Source organism: Oryctolagus cuniculus, chromosome 3, assembly GCF_964237555.1.
Source record: "Oryctolagus cuniculus chromosome 3, mOryCun1.1, whole genome shotgun sequence".
Taxonomy (NCBI): Eukaryota; Metazoa; Chordata; class Mammalia; order Lagomorpha; family Leporidae; genus Oryctolagus; species Oryctolagus cuniculus.
The window spans coordinates 20,803,563-20,823,716 of NC_091434.1; the positions used below are offsets into that span (position 1 = coordinate 20,803,563).

General features: G+C 51.3%; 1 protein-coding gene across 7 annotated transcripts in view; it reads right to left on the minus strand.

Moving 5' to 3' along the window:
* PLCD4 (phospholipase C delta 4) overlaps positions 1–20,154 on the minus strand; it is a 28,205-nt gene that overhangs the window by 6,184 nt on the left and 1,867 nt on the right. For 6 of the 7 annotated variants that reach the window (XM_070070196.1, XM_070070202.1, XM_070070200.1 and 3 more), the window contains exons 2-9: positions 14,778–14,833; positions 14,489–14,647; positions 13,197–13,425; positions 11,682–11,817; positions 10,186–10,417; positions 5,705–5,906; positions 4,690–4,834; positions 3,922–4,074 (exon numbers count right to left, since the gene is read on the minus strand). In XM_070070196.1, the coding sequence (XP_069926297.1) occupies positions 3,922–4,074; positions 4,690–4,834; positions 5,705–5,906; positions 10,186–10,417; positions 11,682–11,817; positions 13,197–13,425; positions 14,489–14,647; positions 14,778–14,799 (1,278 nt within the window). In that variant the 5' untranslated portion in view covers positions 14,800–14,833. The remainder of the gene's footprint in view (positions 1–3,921; positions 4,075–4,689; positions 4,835–5,704; positions 5,907–10,185; positions 10,418–11,681; positions 11,818–13,196; positions 13,426–14,488; positions 14,648–14,777; positions 14,834–20,154) is intronic. The other variant, XM_070070195.1, reaches the window with a different exon arrangement.

Genomic DNA, 20,154 nt, shown 5'->3' on the forward strand with positions numbered 1-20,154 from the left:
CAGGGTCCCTGCCACCCATGTGGAAAACCTGGCTTTGGCCTGGCCCAACCCCAACTATTGCAGGCACTTGAGGAGTGGGAAAGCAGACATGAGATCTTTCTCTGTGTGTCCCTGTCTCTGTCTCTCTGCTTCTTGAATATATTTAAAAAGTTTTAAATACTAAAAAAGCACATATATAAACACCATAAGGGTATACGAAGAAAATACAGAATCATCCTGAATAATCTCATGTCGGAAAGGCCTTTAGAAATATGATATGGGGCCAGTGTTGTTGTGTAGTGGGTAAAGCTGCTGCCTGCAGTGCCAGCATCCCATACGGGTGCTGGTTCATGTCCCAGCTGCTCCACTTTCAATCCTGCTCTCTGCTATGGCCTGGGAAAGCAGTAGAAGATGGCCCAAGTGCTTGGGCCCCTGCACCTGCGTGGGAGACCCAGAAGAAGCTCCTGGCTCCTGGCTTTGGATCAGTGTAGCTCCAGCCATTGTGGCCAACTGGGGAGTGAAACAGCAGATGGAAGACTCTCTCTCTCTCTCTCTCTGCCTCTCATTCTCTCTGTGTGTAACTCTGACTTTCAAATAAATAAATAATAAAATAATAATAATAAAAGAAACATGATACAAAAACTTGGAACATGGGGTGGGCATTTGGTGCTGCTTGGTTTGCTAGTATCTGACATTGACGCGCCTGGCCCGAGGCCTGGCTCTGCTCCTGATTCCAGCTTCCTGCTACTGTGCACCCTGAGAGGCAGCAGGTGATGGCTCAATTGCTTGCGTCCCTGCCAGCCATGTGGGAGACACGGATGGAGTTCTTAGTTCCTGGCTTTGACCCAGCCCTGGCTACTGCAAACATCTGGAAAGTGAATCAGCAGATTGGAATTTTTCCTCTACTATGTCTCTCTCTCTCTGCATTTCAAATAAATAAATAAAAATGGAAACTTAGCAGCTAGGAAAACTTGGAAGACAAAAGATCGACAGGGCTGGCCCTGCGGCACAGAAGTGACTCCAGAGCTCCACAACATTCGCGAGGAGTGGGAACGGCTGGGCGCTCAGCAGCGCTCCGCACTGTGCTTTCCTCGTGGGGCCTCTGAGCCCTCCAATACCCACTACAGATTTTCCATCTGGAACCCCGTGCAGTAATGTTACCGCTGTGCTGGGTCTCATCTAGTAGTAAAAACTCCCACTCAGCACCCAACAACAACCATAACAAACCCTTGTCTAAGGCAAAAGACGCGGAAAAATAAAGACATAGACTGCAAAAAACTTCTTTCCAAAGCATCAATATCTTTAACATTTAAAGGATGATCATATATCAATAAAAGTAATAAATCCTAATGAAAGTGGATAAGTAATATTATCAAATAATTCAGAAAATGAAAATACGGGCTTTTCTTCTTAAAAAACTGAAACTTTAGGGGTTGGCACTGTGGCACAGCGGGTTTATTCGCTGCCTGCAGCGCCAACATGCCATATGGGCGCCAGTTTGAGTCCCAGCTGCTCCACTTCCTGTCCAGCTCCGTGGTAATGCACCTGGGAAAGCAGTGGAAGATGCTGACCCCACATGAGACCCAGATGAAGCTCCTGGCTTCTGGCTTTTGCCTGGCGCAGCCCTGGCCATTTGAGGTCTTTTGGAGAGTGAACCAATGGGTAGAAAATCTCTCTCTCTCTCTCTCTCTCTCTAACTCTGCCTTTCAAGAAAATAAGTAAATCTTTTTTAAAAAGAAAGTTTTTTCTTCAGCTTGCTACTAGGAGCCATCTCACTACTGGAGTTATGGGGGCTCACCCTCTGTTGACTGCATGCAATTTTGCTAACTTGGTATTTTGGCCATTAACAACTGAAATGCTCAGAATTCAGTCTTCAACCCAGCAACTGTGCTTCTAGGAACCCATTTCAAAGAAACAGTGAAGGAACAAAGTTGTGTATACAAGTAAAAGCTCACAACCAACCTAAATATCTACCACATGGACAACACATATATTGTGGCACACAACATGTAATGAAACACTATAGAGTTATTAAAAATGAAAAATATACTTAAGACGTTCCGGCTATATATTTAATGTGAAACATAAAAGGTATAAAAGACGCTGGTTAAGTTGTCCATTTCCTATCTTAGAGTGCCTGGGTTCCACACCTGGCTCCACCTCCTGATTCCAGCTTCCCACCAATGGGGCCCCTGGAAGGCAGTGGTGATGGCTCAAGTAATTGGGAGGCCTGGGTTGAGTTTCCAGCGCCTGCTTTCAGTCTGGCCCACTCTGGGCCATCGTGAGCATCTGGGGAGTGAGTCTGTGGATGGGACCGCTCTTTCTTCTCCTTTTTCTCTCTCTTCCTCTCAGATTAATAACTTTTATAAAAAAGGTGTATAGGGGATGATCCCATTCATAGTTTGAAAACTATGAAGATGCTTATATAAGCATTTTAAAAATCCACTGATATGGAGCTGGCGCTGTGTTACAGTAGGCTAAGCCTCACCTGCACTATAGGCATCCCATATGGGTGCTGGTTCATGTGCCGGCTGCTCCACTTCTGATCCAGCTCCCTGCTAATGACTGGGAAAGCAGCAGAAGAGGGTCCAAGTGCTTGGGCCCCTGCATTGGATTGGCCCAACTCGTGGCCTGTTGCAGGTATTTGGGGTATAAACCAGTGGATGGAAGACCTCTCTCTGTCTTTCCCTCTCTGTAACTCTGCTTCTCAAGTAAATAAATAAATTTTTTAAAGAAAATCACATGGATTTTTTTTTTTATTTGAAAGGCAGAGTTACAGAGAGGCAGAGGTAGAGAGGTCTTCCATCGATGGTTCACTCCCCATATGGCTGCAACAGCCGGAGCTGTGCTGATCTAAAGCCAGGAGCCAGGATCTTCCTCCAGGTCTCCCATTCAGGTGCAGGGGCCTAAGGACTTGGGCCATCTTCCACTGCTTCCCCACCATTAGCAGGGAGCTGGATCAGAAGTGGAGCAACTGGGACTTGAACCAGCACCTATATGGGATGCTGGGGCTGCAGGCTGCAGATTTAACTTGCTGAGCCACAGCACTGGTCCCTATAAACAGAATTGAATGCTCAATTAAACTTTTTTTTTTTTTTTTTTTTTTTTGACAGGCAGAGTGGACAGTGAGAGAGAGAGAAAGGTCTTCCTTTTGCCATTGGTTCACCCTCCAATGGCCGCCGCGGCCGGTGCATCGCGCTGATCCAAAGGCAGGAGCCAGGTACTTATCCTGGTCTCCCATGGGGTGCAGGGCCCAAGTACTTGGGCCATCCTCCACTGCACTCCCTGGCCACAGCAGAGAGCTGGCCTGGAAGAGGGGCAACCGGGACAGAATCCGGTGCCCCGACCAGGACTAGAACCTGGTGTGCTGGCACCGCAAGGCGGAGGATTAGCCTAGTGAGCCACGGCACCGGCCTTCAATTAAACTTTTTTTAAAAAACCCAGGTGTGGGGCTGGCACCATGGCACAGTAGGTTAATCCTCTGCCTGCTGTGCCCGCATCCCATATGGGTGCTGGTTCTACTCTTGGCTGCTCCTCTTCCAGCTCTCTCCTGTGGCCCAGGAAGGCAGTGGAAGATGGCCCAAGTGCTTGGGTCCTTGCACCCACATGGGAGACCCGGAAGAAGCTCCTGGCTCCTGGCTTCAGATTGGCACAGCTCCGGCCGTTGCGGCCATTTGGGAAGTGAACCAACAGAGGAAAGACCTTTCTCTCTGTCTCTCCCTCTCACCATCTATAACTCTACTTCTCAAGTAAATAAATAAATAAATAAATCTTAAAAAACGTTCCTTATAAAAAAAAAAAAAACGGTGTCTCCAAGGACATAAGAGAGGGTCCCATGTGAGGACAGAAAGATGGGAATATGGGGGATGTGGAAGGAGCCCAGGTGGCACAGTGCGGCACGGGAGCCGCAGCAGAGCGTGGGCTGGCGGGGCGGGGCCTTACCTCGGGCGAGGGCAGCTCAGTGGGCAGCGGCGTGTCCAGGGCGGTGCTGAGCAGTTGCTCGCCCAGGATTTCGGTCAGGTGGCGCGCCATGCTCTGCTGCTGCTCCCAGCTGCAGTGGTTCTCCAGGGACAAGATGACAGGGTAGTCGGACGTCTGCGGGGGAGCGGAGGGGCTGCTGGGTCCAGGGTTCTCAAGTGTGTGTTGAACCTCCTCCAACACCTGCTCCTACGCCCGCCTCTGTACTCACAAACGAGCACCCTGATTGTTAAACGCCTCCAACACCTGCTCCTACGCACGGCCCAGTGAGACCCTCCTGGGTTCTGGGACCCACCCCCAGAGACACCATCCACATCTAAAGGTCACTCTTGGGCTCCGAAGTCTCACTCACACGCCACGTCTGACTGTGTAAGGCTCAGAGTGGGCGAGCCGGGCCAGCCCCTGGCTTTCACCTCCAGACTCAGCTGCACTCACCGTGGTTTCCATCTGTTCCCGTACCCACCCCGTCCCAGGTGGGTGAGGAAAATTATTATGAGCAACAGTTACTAACCGCTAGTGGCTACCTCTGTGACCGTTAGTTCCTGGGAACGCATCAGCCACTTATTTCTAAGAAGCCCGTGGTGGTAGCCTGATGCTTTGCAGCTATACCTCTTGCGCACACACCATGCTATTTGATGTAACCGCCCCACTGCCCCCGTGCGCCTCCCAGGCCCGGAGCCAGCAACTCTTGCCTCAGTCCCTCTTGCATCAGCAGTGCCTCCGGGCTACTACCTGGAAGGCGTACTGTGCTACTGCGGCCAGGACGTCCTTGAACAAGATGCGGGAGGTCAGGGTGTGTCCGTGGTAAACGATGGGCTCCCCGTTGGGTCCGTCCCACACATCCACCTCCACGCAGCGGCAGCCCCGCTTCAGGGCCCTGCAGGAACCCCAGCCCCAGAGGCAGGAGAGGTCAAGGGCTCATCTTCCACCGAGGACCCTCTCGCCAGCACTTGTCTGTCCAGACCCCCTCGAGCTATGTCTCCACGGGGCTCTCTCTGACCCCAGGGTGCCGCTGAAGCTCACGCTGATCTTCACCCTACCTGTCCCACCCAACTCACTGCACTTCCTTAGCAGGTCCCACGGCCTGCCTCGTGGTACCTCTGTGTCTGGCAGAACAATGCCCAGGTGAGGCCCACTCTCGGTTGCAAGGTGCCTGATGGTTTCCACCAGGGAAGTTTCACTCACTTTGGAGTAAAAGTTCCATTCGTTTTGTATCTCTTAAAGCAACTACTTCGGTTGCTGGCACTACAGGGGTATCCTGACTATTCCAGTTGATTCATGATCGGTACTTACTAGCTATGGACACGTGGATTAGCCCCCTGAATCTCCCTCCACCACAATCCAGACATAAGAGGTACACATAGCAATGCCATCCCTATTTCATAGATGGGAAAACTGAGGCAGAGAGAGGTCAGGGAACTAGGATCTGACCTTGGTGGTCTAAGTCGAGAACCCGTGTTTCTAACTCCTACTGCCTTCCATTTAACATCCAGTTTATCTAGGTTTTCAAAATAAACCTGCCAGGGCCTCTGAGTCCCAAGAGAGTACCATAGCTTGAGAAAGGACGAAATTCCATGTACTCTGAGGGTTTCATTACCGTCCCCTCCTAGTCAGTAGTACCTCCTCCAAGTGAGGAGCGACCCTCAGCTCCCAACACCCCCAAAACCTTCTCGATGCTAGTGATGCCCTTCAGTCTCCCACAGAGGGGTCCCCTCCTACGCTGGACCCTCCCCAACAACCACGGCACCGGATGTATCCCTCGACGCTGCTCTGGCCGCACAGCTGGTCTCCCACCAGGTAGGTGTTGTGGGAGGAGTTGATGAAGTAGTGGCTCAGGGGCCGGGTCATGTCCTGGTAGATGGGGAGGCAGTCTGGGTTGAAGATGGCCCCATCCCTGGAGCACAGGTAGTTGAGGAAGCCGTCCATGCTCAGCACGTGCCGCAGCTTGCCTAGGGGGCGGGATGTGGAGCAGCTCTGAGGGGGAGGGCCCCTCCAAGGTTGTACCTTCCAGATGGTGGCCACTCCCCGCCTTCAGAGCCCAGACTTTCCCACCTAGCATTTCTTGTTCCAGTCATTCCCAGCCTCAGAGCACATTAAGGGGCATCATTCGGTAAGATCACCCCCGGTCCAGTGCTGTCCAATAGAACTTTCTTTTTTTTTTTTTTTATTTATTTTTGATAGGCAGAGTGGACAGTGAGAGAGAGACAGATAGAGAAAGGTCTTCCTTTTGCCGTTGGTTCACCCTCCAGTGGCCACCGCTGCAGCCGGCGCACCGTGCTGATCCGATGGCAGGAGCCAGGATCCAGGTGATTTTCCTGGTCTCCCATGGGGTGCAGGGCCCAAGCACCTGGGCCATCCTCCACTGCACTCCCTGGCCATAGCAGAGAGCTGGCCTGGAAGAGGGGCAACCGGGACAGAATCCGGTGCCCTGACCGGGACTAGAACCCGGTGTGCCGGCGCCGCAAGGTGGAGGATTAGCCTATTGAGCCACGGCGCCGGCTCCAATAGAACTTTCTAGCAATGCTCTGTGCCACAGTGTTGCCAGGGATGGCTCTAGTCATGTGCAGCTGTGAGCATTGAAATGTGGCTTATATGACTGAGGAGCTGAATTTTAAATTTTACTTGACTTTAGATCATTTAACTTTAACTAGTCACATGGAGCTCACAGTTACCATCATGGACAGCACTGTCCAGTGTCCAGTCCAAAGTGGTGTTCTTACAGGTGGGAAGCCTAGAGAGAAAGTCAGACTGCTTAAGGATCTGGCCAGGGGACCTGTGTTTTCCTCCCTGGGCTCTCTGTAGTGGCCACCACCTATGGTCTAAGGGTTTCTTGCTACTGTCTGTGCTCTCATTACAGGAGCATTTGCAAGTGTCTCCTTAGACTATACTCTTGATGAGGGAAGGGTCTTCCATAGCCATCACCCATCTCAGCGTGGACTTCAAACCATAACAATGATGCCTAACAGCTATTGAGCACTTGCTCTGTGCCAGGGACATCACATACAGAGTCTCATTTCATGCCCTCACTGACCCAGCGAGGTGGCCATGAGATGTTGGGCAACTGGCCCCAGTTCTCATAACCAGCAAGTGCAGGGGCTGGGATTGGAAGCCAGGTAGCCAGGTTGTCAGAGCCATGCCCTGCACTGCCAGTCTGTGCGGTGTCACTGAGGGTAAGGTCCCACAGAGGGGCTCCTTTGGGAGGTGGAACAATTCAACTGTCATGCCCAGCTCCTTTATTCCAGGTTTGGCAGGGCCTAGAGATGGTGGAGAGGGGCAGGAAGTTTCCTTTTTGACAGTAGTAACTCATCACTCATGGAAACCCACAGGTGGCAGATACTTCGGATGTGAATTATTTCATTTCATCTCCACTTATTTTTCAGAATGCATCTCGGAGCAGTTAAGTGACTTGCCCAAGGATACTCAGTTCATTAGCAAAGCAGAGATCAGTTCTTTTGATTGGTACCACAATCTGATTGTCAGGTGCACGGGGAGGGAATGTCAAGAGTGGTGAGGAGCTGAACACACTTTGTCTTAGTTTGCTATGCAGCTGTGCAGAATCCCACAGACCTGGCAATTCATAAAGCACAGCACAGAGATTCGTTTCTTACGGTTCTGGAGGCTGGCAAGTCCAAGGTTGAGGGGCCCACGTCTGACCATGGTGAAAGGCAAAAGGGCAGAAGAGCATGTGCAAGAGCAGGGGGGAGGGGGGAGGGGCTGAACTTAGTTCTCATCAGGGACTCACTTCCATGGTAGCCAACGCACTCCTACAATGACAGCACTAATCCAGTCATGAGCGCACAGCTCTCATCACGGAAGCACCTCTCGAAGGTCTCTCCCCAACCCTGTTGCTTTGGGCATTAAGTTCTCAACTTGTGACCTTTGGGGGACACATTTCATCCATAACATTCTGCCTCTTGCACCCAAAACTCATGTCCTCCTCCCATGTAAAATACATTCATGCTATACCAAGAGTCCCAGATGGTAGCTTTGGGACCCACAAGGAGGGAAGGCCTACACTTCCGGGAATGGAAAGTCCCTACCTGTACTTGCGGGGAAGAAAAGTCCTTGTCAAGGTCCCTGCAGGTGCCTAAAGGTCATCCAATGAGGATCAGACCCGCCTCAACCTTTAACCCCCATGCCCTGAATCTATAAAAGGAGCTCTCCCAATCTCTGACGCGCGACTTCCCCGGCCCCCGCTCTGTTGCTCTGTTGGGACTGGGGAACCTTGCCTGGGAGCGGAACCTCAATAAAAGCCTGTGAATTAATTGATTCGTCTGCCTGGGAAGATTTGTTATGCGCCGGACACCTTGCACCAAAGTCTTAATTCTTCCAGCACCAATTCAACAGCCCAGCCAGAGTTTTGTCTGAATGGGATACATGTGAGATTTAAGGCACAATTCATTCAAAGGCAAATTCCTCTCTAGCTGTGAGCCTGTGAAATGAACAAGTTACACACTTCCAAAATATCATGATGGAGCTGGCATAAGGTAAGCATGCCCATTCCAAAAGGAAGAAATAGGCAAGAATAATGGGGTGACTGATCCCTAGTAACTCCGACAGGGATAACAACATTCAGTCTTAAAGTTGGACAACAGTCTGCTTTGACTCTGAGCAAACTGGAGAAGGGTTTGGATCCCAAGGCTTCAGGAAGCCCTACCCCCATGGCTGTGCTGGGCTCAGGCCAGCCAGCAGCTCTCATGGGTGAGTCTCATGCCTGCCTACCGCTTCCCCAGGCTGGAGTTGTGGAGTTTTGGGTGCTGCCCTACTCCTATGGCCCCACCAGGCTTTGCCCTAGCGAGGGCCACTCTACAGTGGCCTTGCCTCTGTGACAAGTCTCTCTGCTTAGGCCTCCAGGCTGCCCATGACATCCTTTGGAGTCTAGGTGGAAGCCATGGTCCCCATAGCACTTGCATTCCACACACCTGCAGAACTGGCACTATGTGGACACCACTGAGGCTTACGGCTTGTACCTTCCAGGGCAGTGGGCTGAGCTGTACTGGGCCCAATTGAGCCGCAGCTGGGGTAGCTGAAGGGCACTCTACCAGATTGTAAGAAGCATGGTATCAAGGCAGCCCTGGGCAGCTAATGCCGGGGTCCTGTGGTCCTGTGGGTGCCTCTTTAGGGACCTTACTTTTAATATCCTAGCTTGCCTTGCAGGTCTCTAAAATGCCTTCAGAGTAATTCTCTGTTGTCTTGATGAATAGAATATGGCTTCTTCTAGAGTATTCTCTCACAGACACGCTTTTTTATCCTTTCTATGACCAGACTGAGAGTTTCTCAAATTTTTCCATCCTGCTTCCCTTTTAATTATAAAATCCATCATTAAATCATTTCTCAATCATGAAACAAGTCTACCGAAGGGCAAGGGGAAGGAGAGTTTGAGGACCGTGAGCACTTATTTTGGCTGTACTTGTCAACTACTAAATAACCAGTTTCCTTGGGGCACCCCATGTGGGCACCGGCTAGAGTCCCAGCTGCTCCACTTCCGATCCAGCTCCCTGCTTATTTGCCTGGGAAAGCAGCAGAGACAGCCCAAGTGCTTGGGTCCTTGCCACCCATGCGGGCGACCTGGATGCAGCTTCTGGCTCCTGGCCTCAGCCTGGCCCAGCCATGTCTGTTGCAGCCATCTGGGGAATGAACCAGCACATGGAAGATCTTTCCTCTCTCTCTCTTCCCGCCCCCGTTTCATTCTATAACTCTGCCATTCATATAAATAAATAAATTTATTTAAAAATAATAATCGGCTTCCTCCTTATCCCCTCTAGCCTCAGGCTGACTGCTTTCCTGCTCAGAGGATTAGAGTCTCAAGAACCACTGGAGGAATTCGGAGAAAGCCTAGGAAGGCACAGAGAGCCAGCATTTAAGCAAACGGGAACCAAAGAAGGGGACCCGGAGGGAAAGGGATCGTTTATAGAGAACAGGCCAAAGCAAGAGGACCAAGGACAAAGCTGCTACCAGGAAGAATCTCCGGAAAGTGAAGGGTATGGTGCGTGAGCACAGGGAGGAGGGGCCCTATGGAGTCTTCCTCCTCCTGAGAGATCTTGCATCACAGAGGAGACTCCTGTCGGTGGAGAACGCGGCTCTCCTCTGGGAGCAGTGGTTCCGTGCAATGTCTGGGCAGGGGCCAGGGGAAGCTGTGTACAAGGCTGCTTGTCTGGACTTCTACAGTCATGCCGAGCCCCTACCCACAGCCCCAGAGCTGATGCCTTTCCACCCTGTTTCCCTTACCACTGGCTGAAGGCTCATAGCGATCGATGAGTTCCAGGGCAAGGTCGGGGGCGTGGCCTACTTCTTTCTGGTCTTCTCGAAGGAAATCCACGAATTCCAGCAGGGTCAGCTTCTGCCCGTCAGCTGAAAAGTTTTCAAACAGTTCCTGCACTTCAGTACGCTTGGTCAAGGCCTTATAGAACTGCACAAACTCTTCTCCTTCCAGAGTCCCAGACTGAGATGTGTCCGCCGCCTGTAAGAGAGGGTTAGGGGAGCGTGCACAACCCTTTAGTGAGAAACTGTAGGAGGCTGACTAGCTCTGTGAGAGCAATCTTACTGACAACCCAGAGAACTTCCATGAACTCCACAGACCTCCTGATACTCAGGCTTCATTAAAGAAGCCACTTTGGTAAGTAAAAGACATTTCAGCCATACCATTTGCTAGTAGAGAAAAGTTTCAACCAGGAACAGTTAAATCTCCCAACTGGGTGGTGGGAGGGGCAGGCATTTGCCACAGCAGCTAAGATGCTGCTGAAGACGCCTGCATCCCGTATCAGACTGCCTGCTTTGGGGCCTGACGCCTCTGCTTCCAATCCAGCCTCCCGTGAAGGAGCTTCCTGGGAGGCATCAGATGATGGCCCCAGTGCCTGGGCCCCTACCACCCACACAGGAGACCCAGATGGAGTTCTGGGTTTTTGGCTTTGGCCTGGCCCAGCCTTGGCTGTTGCTGGCATTTGAGGAGTGAACCAGCAAATGAAAGATCTCTATCTCACCCTTTCTCTGTCATGCTGCCTTTCAAGTAGATGAAAATAGATAGGGGCTGGCACTGTGGCACAGTGGGTTAAGCTGCTGCCTGTGAAGCTGGCGTCCCATATGGGTGCCAGTTCAAGTCCCCGCTTCTGATCCGGCTCCCTGCTGGTGTGCATGGGAGAGCAGCGGAGGATGGCCCAAGTGCTTGGGCCCCTGCACCCACATGGGAGATCTGAGCCAGAGTTCCAGGTCCCTGGATTCAGTCTGGCCCAGCCCCAGCCATTGTGGTCATTTGGAGAGTGGCCTGGTGGATAGAGGATACCTCTCTCTGTCTCTCTCTCTCTCTCTCTGTGGCTCCTTTCAGGTAAATGAATGGATCTTTAAAAAAATAAAAGTAAACAAACAGACATTTTTAAAAATTCCTCCAATGGTCCCAGAAGGGCCAGAAGACCCTCCTCCTATTTACTCGCATTCCAGATAGGGCTTTGTGTGAGGCACGTGTGAAACCCTGACCACAGACAAGAGGCCCTCCATGTCCAACCCAGTAACATACTGTGAGTCACCGTCCATGGGACTATTCCTCACCCCCCCCCCCCACCAAGAACGAGGGGCAAGAGCCATGCCCTGCACTTCTTACCCAGTCTCCCAAGGTGCTAGGGCTCATGGTAGGAAGTCGACAAATGTGTTATTGACTGGGGTCAGGGGGACTTCTGTGCACCTGAAACTGGGCCTGGCTGGCTCCTGCAGGCCATAGGCAGACGACTCACCTGAAAAAGACTGAAGGCATAGTCTTGGTCCATCTCCACGTTCATCAGGTGCAGTAACCGCTGAACTTCTTGGAAACTCATTCTCCCGTCCTGGTTTTTGTCTCCACGCTGGAACCAATCACTCAGCCATCCAGGTCTGAGTTAAGGCAAAAGCTGTGTGTGTGTGTTATGTATGCGTGTGTGTGTAGATGTGTGTGCATATTCATCCACCCACATCTCTCCCAGTCTCCCCACCATTTTCCATTGTTCCAGAATAATCCCTTCACAGCACAAGTGCCCTGTCATTGCAGTGTTCCGGTGCCTGCAGGACCCCCCTGCTGCCTGCAGAACCTCAAATTCCTGAACCCAGAAGTTAACAGCCTCTTCGCTGCTGTGGTTCGGCCTGCCCAGCCTTCTCGATGCTTCGGCCTCGTTCTTCAGCGCACTCAGCAACTCCCTGCTCTCAGATGTCTCTCCTGCTCTTCAGTTTCCTCCCTCTGGGCCTGCACTCCCGTTCCCTCACTCGAGCATGCCATTTCCTCTTCTTCTCATGTTCAAATTCTACTCACTTTCGGAGCAGGAGTTTGGCACGGCAGTTAACGTGCCGCTCTGGATGCCCACGTCACCTGTCAGTGCCTGGGTTCGAGTCCTGCCTCTGCTTCTGATCCAGCTTTCTGCTCATGCACACCCTGGGAGGCAGCAGGTGATGGCTCAAGTACTTGGGTCCCTGCCACCCACATGGGAGACCTGCATGGAGTTGCCAGCTTTGGCAGCTGGCCCAACCCTGACTGTTGTGTATATCTGGGGAGTAAACCCACACAAGGAATTTCTCTGTCTCTGTCTCTGTCTCTCCACCTTTCAAATTAAAAAAATACTTTAAAAAAATACTACTCATTTTCAAGACCCAGTTCCCTTGCTATTTCTTCTCTCAGGTTTTCTCAGAACCCCCTCAGGTTCCTTCCTTTGAACACATACAAATCACCTAAGGGCCAAAGCACCTCTATGGCCTTCATTTGCACAGATCCTCTCCTGTCCCTGAAGTAGTAGCTGAGTGATCGTTGTACCCTAGATGCCTGGTACGGGGCCTGACGCGTTCTGTTTAATACATGATGCATGAATGGATAAGCCAGGAAGGCCATCTCAGAAACTGGAAGTGCGACCAAACCCCTGAGCCTGGAGGGCGGCCTCCCACCCTGTGGTCAGCCATGCTCTGGGGTCTTCCGTTCCACTCCCGGAGCAGCACCTTGTTTGCTCCTCTGCCCCTTCCCCCATTCCCAGGGTGGGCAGGGTCCTGATTCACATTCAAACTCCACCTGGCCATGTCCCAGCCATCCCTGGGCTCCATTCTTCCTCCTCAGAACTCTGTCACCCATCGGCCTGGGACACCCCTGCCCCACCATCTGGACCCTTAGGCCTCCTAAGGCCCTCCCCCTTCCCACCTTCTCTGGCGCTACAGATCTGGCTCTTTCAGTGAGCGCCCTCCCCCACCCCCCACCCCTGCCCTGAGCCCACACCCAGACTCGGTCTTGCTGATACTGGTCCAGTCGCTCCTGTTGGTCCATGCTGGTGACGAGGTCCACCAACAGCTGAAGCCCTTGCATCCACACCTGGGCCTCCTCAGCACTGCTGGCCACCACGTCCAGGTTGGAGCGACGACCATGGAAGACGACGGTGAAGCCCTGCTCCAGCGGAAAGTCCTCTGCCAGGCTGCGCAGCAACTCAGAGTCGTGGCCCTTCCGCACCGTCTCCACATCAGAGATGGAAACTGCGGAGAAGCAGCAGGGACAGGCACTGAGGGAGGCCCGCACGCTGCGGGGGCAGAGGACTGGGGCCGAGCACCCCTCCCGCTGTGAAGCCACAGGACAGAGGACCCTCAGCCTCTGCAGGCTGGACCCCAAAAAGCATTACTACAGGGAGACCTGCTGCTTTCCTAGACAGCATAGCAAAGGGCATGTACCAGGAGGTGACAAGACCTGGCTTCTGGCCACCACCTGGCAGTGTGACACAGACCAAAATGATTTAACCCTTCGGAGTTCTCATGATAAGTCACGCTGGTCCCCCTCCATGACCAGTCCTGACGGTGAGCACAGGACTGGCAGGGATGACAACTGGAAATCACTGGCAGGCCAGAGCAGGTACACCAAGGCAGTAGATGCCCACGCTCAGTTCTTTCTTGCCAGGTCTGGAGGCTTCCTCTTTCCAGATGTCTAGGAGGGGAGCCGCAGCGGTCCTTCCACTCCTTCCCTCAGCTGGAGGTCGTGCAGGTTGGGAGCTTCGATTACATCCCTAACACAGACTCTTAGATGAATCCTGTGACCGAAGTTTTAGCGGTATTGGAGTTTGGCCGCTAGGATGAACGCCGCTGTGAGGCATTTGTGATAATCAACAACACCCATCAGATGGCTAACCGTTCTTCAGTGCCTTCTTGGCTTCAGGTCCTGGGCTAACTGCTTTACACCTGTCCTCATTGAGTCCCTGTGATCTACTAGACCGGAAGTGCTTAATCCCCAGTCTGCAGATAAGGGAAGAAACTCCATGAAGTCACTTGTCTAGAGCCATTCAGCTAGAGAGTGGTGGAGCCAGGGCTTGAATCCAAGCAGGCAGATGCCTGAGACCATGAATGGAATACAAGACTAAGCTGTAACCCACCCAGTAGGTGCCAGGGCTCTGCTCAGCCCTGCGTACGCACTGATTTAATCCTGACACCAGCCTTCCTGCTAGGATCTCCTTTTAGAGGCTCAGATAGAGCCCCAGGTGGGACAGCATAAGGACACACTGCCAGAGGGCCCTGGTCCACAGGCTCACTCCCAGCCACCCAGGTCACTCACAGCTGGGTTTAGCGCTGCCACCGGGCTGCCGCATGTGCCAGACTGTCATGCCGTCATTCTGGAGTCTGAAGTGTCTCAGCTTCTTCCAGGATTTGGACCTCACCTTGCGCATCGTCGTGCCCTCCTGCATCATCAGCAGGTCCTGATCGGTGCACAGCCCTGGGCAGGGAGCAGGGGCTGGGTAGCCAGTGGCGATGGTGGAGGGCCCAGGGGAGCTCTGGAGCAGCGGTCTAGCCTCCTCCACTTCCCAGGACTGTCCCCAGGCCCTCCTCCCTTGAGCGGTACTCACGGTCTTGCAGCATGGACAACATCACCCAGTGCTCCACCAGCTGCTGCCAGAGTCACCTAAAAGAAAAATCCCAGCAGGAGCAAAGGGCTTCGGGAGAATCCCGGAGCTCCAGGGAGGAGGGGAAGGAACCCAGTGTTTCCTGAGTGCTCTCTATGCCTCAGGCACTGCGTCTATATAGTCTGCAGGTATTTTCACATCTAATTGGGATTTGGTGGCTCTGATAGGCTAAGAAATCTGCCTCAAATTCCATAAGGATGAGAATTTAAGCCAGATAGGTCTGCTCCTGGAGCTTCTGCTACGCCCGTGGCTGCTGCTTTTCCTCTTTCTTTTCTTTTCTTTTCTTTTCTTTTTTTTTTTTTAATTTATTTGACAGGTAGAGTTACAGACAGTGAGAGAGAGAGACTGAGAGAAAGGTCTTCCTTCCATTGTTTCACTCCTCAAATGGCCGCAATGGCCAGAGCTGCACCGATCCGAAAGCAGGAACCAGGAGTTTCTTTCAGGTCTCCCACGTGGGTGCAGGGACTCAAGGGCTTGGACCATCTTCCACTGCTTTCCCAGGCCACGGTAGAGAGTTGGATCAGAAGTGGAGCAGTCGGGACTCAAACCAGAGCCCATATGGGATGCCGGCACTGCAGGCTGGAGCTTTAACCCACTGTGCCACAGCGCTGGGCCCCCATGGCTATATCTAAAGAGGGCTAAACCAGGGCATCTGCCAAACACACAACACCCCTCAGTCCACTGGGAACCTTACTCCCCACCTCCTTATTGAGAGTTGCCATCTCAGTGGCCACTGCTTTCGGAACCTGGAGTCTCCCCACCCCCTGGCCCTCTCTAGCTGAAATCAACCCAGCTTCTCTAGCCTAGGAGTGCTCTTCACACTCTCCCCTAGACTGTCCAGCTCCCAAGAGGCAGGTCACAGCGCTTCTTTTGTCTCTTCTACAACACTTAATTGTCCCCTTCTATCTGCAAAAGGAAAGCCTATTTTATAGTCTTTTCACAACCACTATTCTCATAGTTTTAATGGACAGATTATGTAACATGAGCCTCAGAACTGCACTTTCAAGTTCACCCTACCTATTAAAAAGGATACACCCTTTTAAGATACACAGTGTCCAATTTAGGACCCCGTTAAGTTGTCCTAGTACCTAAAGGCACTCGGATCTGGCTGAAAAGCCCATGAGAGTATTTCAGGCATGGAAAGCCAAGACACTCTGGCAAAAAGATCTCTGTGAGTGAGATCCCAGTGGAAAGAACAGGTCTTCAGCCGGCGCCGCGGCTCACTAGGCTAATCCTCCGCCTAGCGGCGCCGGCACACCGGGTTCTAGTCCCGGTCGGGGCGCCGGATTCTGTCCCGGTTGCCCCTCTTCCAGGCCAGCCCTCTGCTGTGGCCCGGGAGTGCAGTGGAGGATGGCCCAGGTGCTTGGGCCCTGCACCCCATGGGAGACCAGGAAAAGCACCTGGCTCCTGGCTCCTGCCATCGGATCAGCACGGTGCGCCGGCCGCAGCGCGCCGGCCGCGGCGGCCATTGGAGGGTGAACCAACAGCAAAGGAAGACCTTTCTCTCTGTCTCTCTCTCTCACTGTCCACTCTGCCTGTCAAAAAAAAAAAAAAAAAAAAAAAAAAAAAAAAAAAAAAAGAACAGGTCTTCAAAGAGGGAGGTGCCTTTCTCTGAAGGGAGGAGAGAACCTCCACTTTGACTATGACCGTGTCTAAACAAGATAAGAGTCGGAGAACTCAAGGGGCTTCCATAGCCTTGGAAACTCATGACTGGTGCATAGGGAGATTACTGATGCCATAAACAGGAGTGTCAATTTGTAAAGTCAACAACAGGAGTCACTGTGCACTTACTCCTCATGTAGGATCTCTGTCCTTAATGTGCTGTACACTGAGGCTTAATGCTATAACGAGTACTCAAACAGTATATTTCACTTTGTGTTTCTATGGGGGTGCAAACGATTGAAATCTTTACTTAATGTACACTAAACTGATCTTCTGTAAAAAAAAAAAAAAAAAAGGAAATTATCAATTCCCAACTTGACTCTCACTGGGATTAAACATGACAAGAGGTCTGATCTGATTTCATCATCATTTAAAAAAAAATCATCTATTATTTTTCACTTTATGTTTCTGTGTGGGAGCAAACTGTTGAAATCCTTACTTAAGGTATACTAAGCTGATCTTCTGTATATTAAGATAATCGAAAATGAATCTTGATGTGAATGGAAGGGGAGAGGGAGTGGGAAAGGGGAGGGTTGTGGGTGGGAGGGACGGTATGGGGGGAAGCCATTGTAACCCATGAGTCGTACTTTGGAAATTTATATTCATTAAATAAAAGATAAAAAAAAAAAAGTTGTCCTAGTAGCTGACAAGAAATGCTGGAAGATTTGATATGTGGTTTCTGTTTGGCTCTGCCCCTGTAGAAATACTCAACTCTAGGGAGCTGGGGTTTAGCTCCCTAAGCGTCTGCATCTCACATCCCAGGGCCTGGGTTCAATTTCTGGTTCTGGCTCCTGGCTCCATCTTCCCACCAATGCAGACCCTGGGAGGCAGTGGTTATGGCTCAGATAATTGGGCTCCTGTCACCTCCACTGAAGACCCAGATTGACTTCTGAGTGCCTAGCTTTGGCCTGACCCAGCCCTAGTCGATGAGGGTATTTGGGGAGTGAACCTGCTGGATAGGATCATGTCTCTCTTCCATTCAAAAATTTTTTCTTTTAAAATTTAGTTATCTCAATTGAAAATTAATTGTGATGTGAAGGGGAAGGGAAGAGGGAGTGGGAGAGGGGAGCATTGTGGATGGGAGGGAAGACACGGGCGGGGGGGGGGGGAGGAGGCTATTGTGGTCCATAAGCTGTACTTTGGAAATTTATGCTCATTAAATAAATTAAAAAAAAAAATTTAGTTATCTCTTAAAAAAAAAAAAAACAGAAAAAAGAACTCTTGACCAGATCATGCTGAACTGACATACCTACCATGAAACAGAAAACTTGATGCTTTTGCACACACAAAGGACCTACACTTGAATAAAAATAGGTTATGCTTGTCAAAAAGTTTAAAATTTTGACAGTGATGATTAAAAAAAAAAAAACTTTAAAAAATCTGTGAAGCCGGGGCCGGCGCTGTGGTGTATCTGGTAAAGCTGCTGCCTGCAGCGCCGGCATCCATATGGGCGCCGGTTCTAGTCCCAGCTGCTCCACTTCCGATCCAGCTCTCTGCTATGGCCTGGGGAAGCAGTATAAGATGGTCCAAGTCCTTGGGCCCTTGCACCCATGTGAGAGACCCGAAGGAAGCTCCTGACTTCAGATCGGAGCAGCTCCGGCCATTGTGGCCAACTGGGGAGTGAATCAGTGGATGGATGACCTCCCTCTCTCTCCCTCTCCCTCTCCCTCTGCCTCTCCTTCTCTCTCCGTGTAACTCTTTCAAATAAATAAATAAAAATCTGTGAAGCCAATATTTTTAGGTAGTGTTCCAAGCATCATGTAGTCCAACTCTCATTTTATAGAAATTCTAGCAATGGGACTTTGCTGAGGTCAGACAGCAGATTAGACAGAGCCCTCATTAGCGAAGGTGACTAGGTCATCAGGGAGAATTGGAGGGTCACTGCCGACCACAGCACCTAGGTGCTTGGAAGGGGAGGGGCGGCCTGGGAAGCCGTCTCCGGGAGGAAGCAGCCCTGTGCCGGTCCCTGGAAGAAAAGGTTTTGCTGACTGAGGCCAAACACACATGCCTGGCTGAAACCTGAGGAAACTCGGGCTGCAAGCTTCCTGAGAGACAGAGAACTGGCGCTTCTTTTCTAGGATGGGACACCCGGGCCTCGCAGAAGCTACCTGAAGACTGTTAACAAAGTGACAGGTCACTCTTGAATTTTTCAGGCCCTCAGACTCTGGTAGGACTGGGTCAGCCTGGGCTGAAGTCTAAACTCCCTTACCAACATCCTGCCTTCTCCTCTCTCTGAACCTGAGCACATGGACCTTGGGCCCAAGGGGAGACAGAATTAATTTCCCTTACACCTGCACAGCGATGGCCTGAAACATAGAGTCTACGTGCCTGGGTCCTCTTATTTCAAAGACTGGTCTCAAACTAGATTGGAAAATGATTTTTCCCTCCTTTGTCAAACTCTTCCAATCCCAGGTCTTGGCCTTCTTCTTCCAATCCTGCTCTCATTCCTGAATCTCAATTTTTTTTTTTTTTTACATACAGCAATGATTTTTTCTGAAATGCTGAATCTCTATGTTAAACCTGTATCCATCCAGGAAACAGGTGGCCATGAGCAGCGATTTCAGCTGAGAGAGCCCCAGGATGTCAGAGTTGGTCTTCATTTTTGTAGAGAAGGGGAGTGAGGACCAGAAAGGTGAACTGGACTGCCAAGAGTCACGTAGTGAGTGCCAGAACTAGAACTAGAACCTAGGTCTCCATGCAACCGGTGCAGAGATTTCAGAAGACTCTGCCCCTTTAAGGGCCTTCCCCAGGGAGCTGGTTGACTCCAGGCTAGGTTTCTGATCATCCTCAATCCCACCAGGCAGCCTTTCTTTTCTTTCTCTTCTCCCCTTCCCCAACCCATGCCTGACCTAATCCTTCTCCTTCCTTCCCAGCTCACTTTTCTCTCTCCTGAGTTCCTCTGTCTCCCCTTCTCTCAGATCAACCTCTCTTGGCTCTCCTCTTCTCTTTCTTCTCCTTGTCCCTTGGCCTCGTCACCTCCTCCTGTGGCTTCCCTCTTTCATCTTCACTAATTCCCAGCAGTTCTGATTCACATGCCCTTTGATGGTTTGGAGACTCTGCTGCAGGAGGGAGGCCACTTGGGTTTGGATGCTCAGTACCGTGTCCCTCTGCTCAGCCTCACTTTGCCCTGTATCCTAGGAAACAGACTAAACAAACTGCCCAGAGAATTCAAGCTGGAACCTAGGTGATCGCTCTGGTGTAGGATGGGGCTGATGGTCACAGCTGATGCAGTCGTGGTGGGGAGAGAAGAACCAAAGGGTTGGGGAGGTGGGGGTTACTGGCAAGGACACAGAGGATGAGGACTAAGAGATAGGGTCTTAAAAATTAACTCCTAGATACATATTTGGAGATCTTTGAGACTACAATTTCCTCTAAATATAGATGGGAAAAAGAGACACAAAATAAGGTGGGAAGTGACCCATGGCTACAAAGCAGGATTTGGCTTTCAACTTCCAACAGACTTCATGTCAACCAGAGATGGACTTCACCAGAATTGCCAATGGCACCAATGACGTCCCAGGGCGCTTTGAAGGGCAAGGGCAAGGAGGGAGAGAATGATTTTACCTGCTCCCTGGCTTCAGAGAAGGATTATAGCTAACCTGGCTCATATAAAAGGACAGAATGGCTCTGGTGTCAGGTCACAGCTCCCAGAACGTCA